General features: G+C 40.5%; 1 protein-coding gene across 1 annotated transcript; it reads left to right on the top strand.

Moving 5' to 3' along the window:
- Window positions 1–2382: 2382 nt before the first annotated feature.
- LOC133283855 (uncharacterized) lies at window positions 2383–3138 on the top strand. Its single transcript, XM_061480769.1, has 2 exons — window positions 2383–2837; window positions 3069–3138. Exons 1-2 carry the CDS (start codon window positions 2383–2385, stop codon window positions 3136–3138), a joined length of 525 nt encoding a protein of 174 aa, XP_061336753.1.
- Window positions 3139–3966: the final 828 nt, after the last annotated feature.

The following is a 3966-nucleotide window of genomic DNA, read 5'->3' as shown; positions in this document are numbered from 1 at the left end:
CTTCACGTCTCTATTCCGAAACATCACACATATATTTCATCTCATCATCTCAAAAAGCTTAATCTTGGTAGGACATTGGCATTACACCTCCACATTTCCATTTTGTGTTAAAAAATCCGAACCAAGATCCAAACCCAAAACCTAAACCCAAATTTTCGTGTGAAAGATGAGTTCAAGTCCTATCATGGTACCTATAGTTATTTACTACAATGGGAGACATTTTGAAGGTCCGAACGGTGTCCGATTTGAAGGAAAAACAAAAACGATGAAAATGAAAGTGGGCACTACATGCAATGAACTGAAGGAGAGAATTCTCCAAAAAATGGGGTCAGAAGGCATCCATTCCATCCACCGCATGATAGCCAGGTTAGAGACTGTTGTGGATATGGAAACAATATACAACATTGGTAACGATATCAGTGCTGATGAAGATGTGGAGTTTGTCACAGATGCGTATGTTGGATGGAAAGTATTAAAAATGATTGAGATATATGTTGAAGTTGATGCTGGTCAGTCTTCATCGTTACCGGTGCATACAACCACTGCGCACTGTATTGGTCAAGAAGATACAATTGTACGATCATCTGCACCTACTCAGGTAACAATGGATGAGGATGAAGACGATGAAGATGAGGAGTATGTGGACAGCGAAGATGAGGGAGAATCTGAAAGTGCTAATCCACAGGGTGATTCGTCTAACACTGACGTGGATGAAAATTTTGACGCTGACACGAGCGTTGTAAAGCTGGGTACCCTAGTCATGTCACCACTTCATGTTGATCCTGTCAGTTCACCACTTCATGTTGACCCTGTTAGTAGCGGTAAGTTATTAAATTTTCACATTTGCTTTAATAAATTATATATATTCGGTGATATTGATTTAGACAATAATCAATGAAGCTTTAGATGCAGGGATTGCGGTAGAGCCATTTTGGAATGAAAGCCAACATTATTCATTCATTAATTGGGCGCACCCTGATGACGAGTTGGAGATCCTGTATGGGGATGATGACTTGCACGAAGGTTGGAAGTTAGGAGATCCATTATTTGTGCAACAAGAATTTGGCTCCAAACCACAAATGCAACATGCTGTGAAAATACATTGTATAAAGGGGCGCAGGACAGCCATAGTCAAAAAAAGTGACGAGTCCAGATTTGTTATGAAATGTAGAAACCATACTGACGGATGTCCATGGTTTATGAGGGCAATCAAGCCCAAGAAGGGAGCTAATTGGGTGGTCCGTAAATGGGGTGAAGATCACACATGCCTGAATCAAGGCCTTTCACAAGATCATAGACAGCTGGACTCAGATGTAATCTGTGCGGCTATTATGAGTATGTATTCTACCATGTACTTAACGAATCTTCTAATTGAGAATATGGTAAAGTTGTGTTTTTTTTTACAGACATATTAAAGGAAGATCCAGCTACAAAACCAGTTCTGATACAAGAGAGGATACAAGGAATATATGGATACAACATCACGTACAGGAAGGCTTGGAAGGCAAAAATGAAAGCCATTGTTAAGTTGTATGGTGACTGGGAGAAATCCTATGGATTCTTGTCCAATTGGCTGACGTATATGACGCAGGTGAATGTGGGTTCTGTGTTCAAGCTTGATACAAATCCATGTTGTGACGAATGTCGGGTTTATACAGACAGAGCTATATTTCATAGGGTTTTTTGGACATTTCACCAGTGCATTGAAGCATTCAAATACTGCAAGCCTATAATTCAGATTGACGGCACTCATCTGTATGGGAAGCACAGAGGAACACTCTTGATTGCAACATCACAGGATGAAGATGGACATCTGCTCCCTATTGCCTTCGTTGTTGTTCCTCCAGGTGAGAAGTTGGAAGATTGGTCTTGGTTTTTGAGCCTTTTACGTTTTCATGTCACACATAGGCACAATATTTGCCTAATATCTGATCGTCATCGAAGCATCATAAGGGCGGTCAAAGATCACGCAGGGTGGCAGCCTCCATATGCTTATCATGTTTTTTGTCTACGTCACATTGGAAGCAACTTCAATACCAGGTTTAGGAATGTGGAATTGAAGAAGACGTTGATGAAATTAGGTACTGTATCCTATAATGGTTCACATATTTATTTTGTCATCTTAACTCACTAATTGCATATGTCATTAATGATTTTGCAGGGTACACATGTTCAAAGATTAATTTTGATCTCAGATACAAGGAATTCATCGACAACAATCCAGAAGTTGCTTCATGGTTGGAGGCGATACCGAAAGAGCAATGATGCAGGTCGTATGATGAGGCAGGACTTAGGTTTGGTCATATGACAACTAACCTATCTGAGTGTGTGAATAAGGTGCTTCGGGGAGCACGTAATCTGCCTATCACTGCATTGGTTAAGATGACATTCAGTAGACTCGTTGAGTATTTCGTCAAGAGACGTGAAGAGATTGAAAAAGATGTCTCACAAGGCTGGATAATTTCAAAGAAGGCTGAGGCAGCTTTGCAAAAAAATGATGAATTGGCCGGCACTTATCGTGTGAGGATTTTTGATAGTCAGTTGTTATTGTTTGAGGTTGAGGATGCCTATAATCAATCTACACACGAGGTCAGTGACACCATGAGAGTGGACTTAATCAATCATAAATGTCAGTGTGGTAGGTTCACGGAAATGAGGTATCCCTGCAGCCACGTATTAGCAGTTTGCAAGGCAGCTCGTTTGAACCATTATGATTATGTGGATCCTGTTTTCAAAATTCAAACCATTACTAAAGTATATGCTGCACACTGGTATCCTATTGGCAATGAAATGTTGATTCCATCGGTTGTTGGGCCTACTGTAATTCCGGATGTAAGGTTGGTACGCGCAAAAGGAAGACCAAAGTCTTCAAGGATTCAGAATGAGATGGATTGGGTTGAGTCTCAACCATCGAGCAGTCAGAGCAGATGTAAGCATTGCAAGCAAGTTGGACATAACATTCGTACATGTCCATCGAGGCTAAGACAAACATGACCCTTCGTTGTTACGTGTAATCATATAGGACTTTGTTTTGTAATGACTATGCTTTTATGTATTGTTTTTCATAGTGAGAGGACATCCACTGTATTGTTGTGTAATGTAATGGTTATGGTAGACATTACCCTTTGCTTCATTTAAGTCTTTTGTTGTATGAAATGTACGTTTGACAGGTCGTATGTGTACCATTTGGTTATGGTATTAAACGATCCCACGAACCTAAACCATGTTCTATTACAACCATTACGAGTCACATATGGTTATCGTATTAGACCCGGGTAAACCAGTACGAGTTACCCGGGTAGACCAGTTGGTTTTGCTAACTCAGCAGCTGATCAACCCTTTTTTTGGCAATTTCAGTGATTGTTATTTGATAATACGATACAGGATGACTTGTTGACCACAGAATTGGGCACATACTGTAATCGGATAGGTTGATGTGCACGAATGAAATTACGAGGTATGCACGTTAATAATAGACATCGAATTTACTTCAAAATTCATTCAAAACTTGGAAAATACAGTACAAGTCACATAACACCAAATTTCATAACTGGGTTCTTCATATATTTAAAAAACTACATGATTACATCATGAGATAAAACCCTATACCACAAAAAATGGGATGCATACATACATTAAGATCCAACTTACAGCCTAACAAAATACATAAGTCAAATCTACCCCAGCCATGTCACCTTAAACCCTACTGCCTGGAATCCGAATGTGTATCCTGGTCATCGTCGTCGTCGTCCTCATCATCGCCATCCTCATCTTCTATGTCATGACCCCCTGCTGATCCACCCTCCAAGCGTGTCATCCTGCTTTCCATCGTTGTTCGCCACTTGCTTGTACTCTGTCTGTAGCCCCTAAACTCACTCATCATGGCGTCCTGTCCACATGTCAAGCGATACATGGAGGCCATCACATAATCAAATGTCCATCCTCCCTCAGGAGTTGTCCATCCCC

The sequence above is a fragment of the Gastrolobium bilobum genome, unplaced genomic scaffold, assembly GCF_033153095.1.
Source record: "Gastrolobium bilobum isolate Gb01-03AN ecotype WA unplaced genomic scaffold, APGP_CSIRO_Gbil_v1 utg4140, whole genome shotgun sequence".
Taxonomy (NCBI): domain Eukaryota; kingdom Viridiplantae; phylum Streptophyta; class Magnoliopsida; order Fabales; family Fabaceae; genus Gastrolobium; species Gastrolobium bilobum.
The sequence above is the reverse complement of the archived record's forward strand: the minus strand, read 5'-3'. Positions and strand labels throughout refer to the sequence as shown.

What these genes read in the sequence shown, in the direction of transcription:
- LOC133283855 (XM_061480769.1), top strand. Translation starts at nt 2,383, where the DNA reads ATGACATTCAGTAGACTCGTTGAGTATTTCGTCAAGAGACGTGAAGAG. An exon ending in ACTGTAATTCCGGATGTAAG is followed by an intron (nt 2,838 to 3,068) that starts GTTGGTACGCGC and finishes TGTTTTTCATAG; the next exon opens with TGAGAGGACATCCACTGTAT.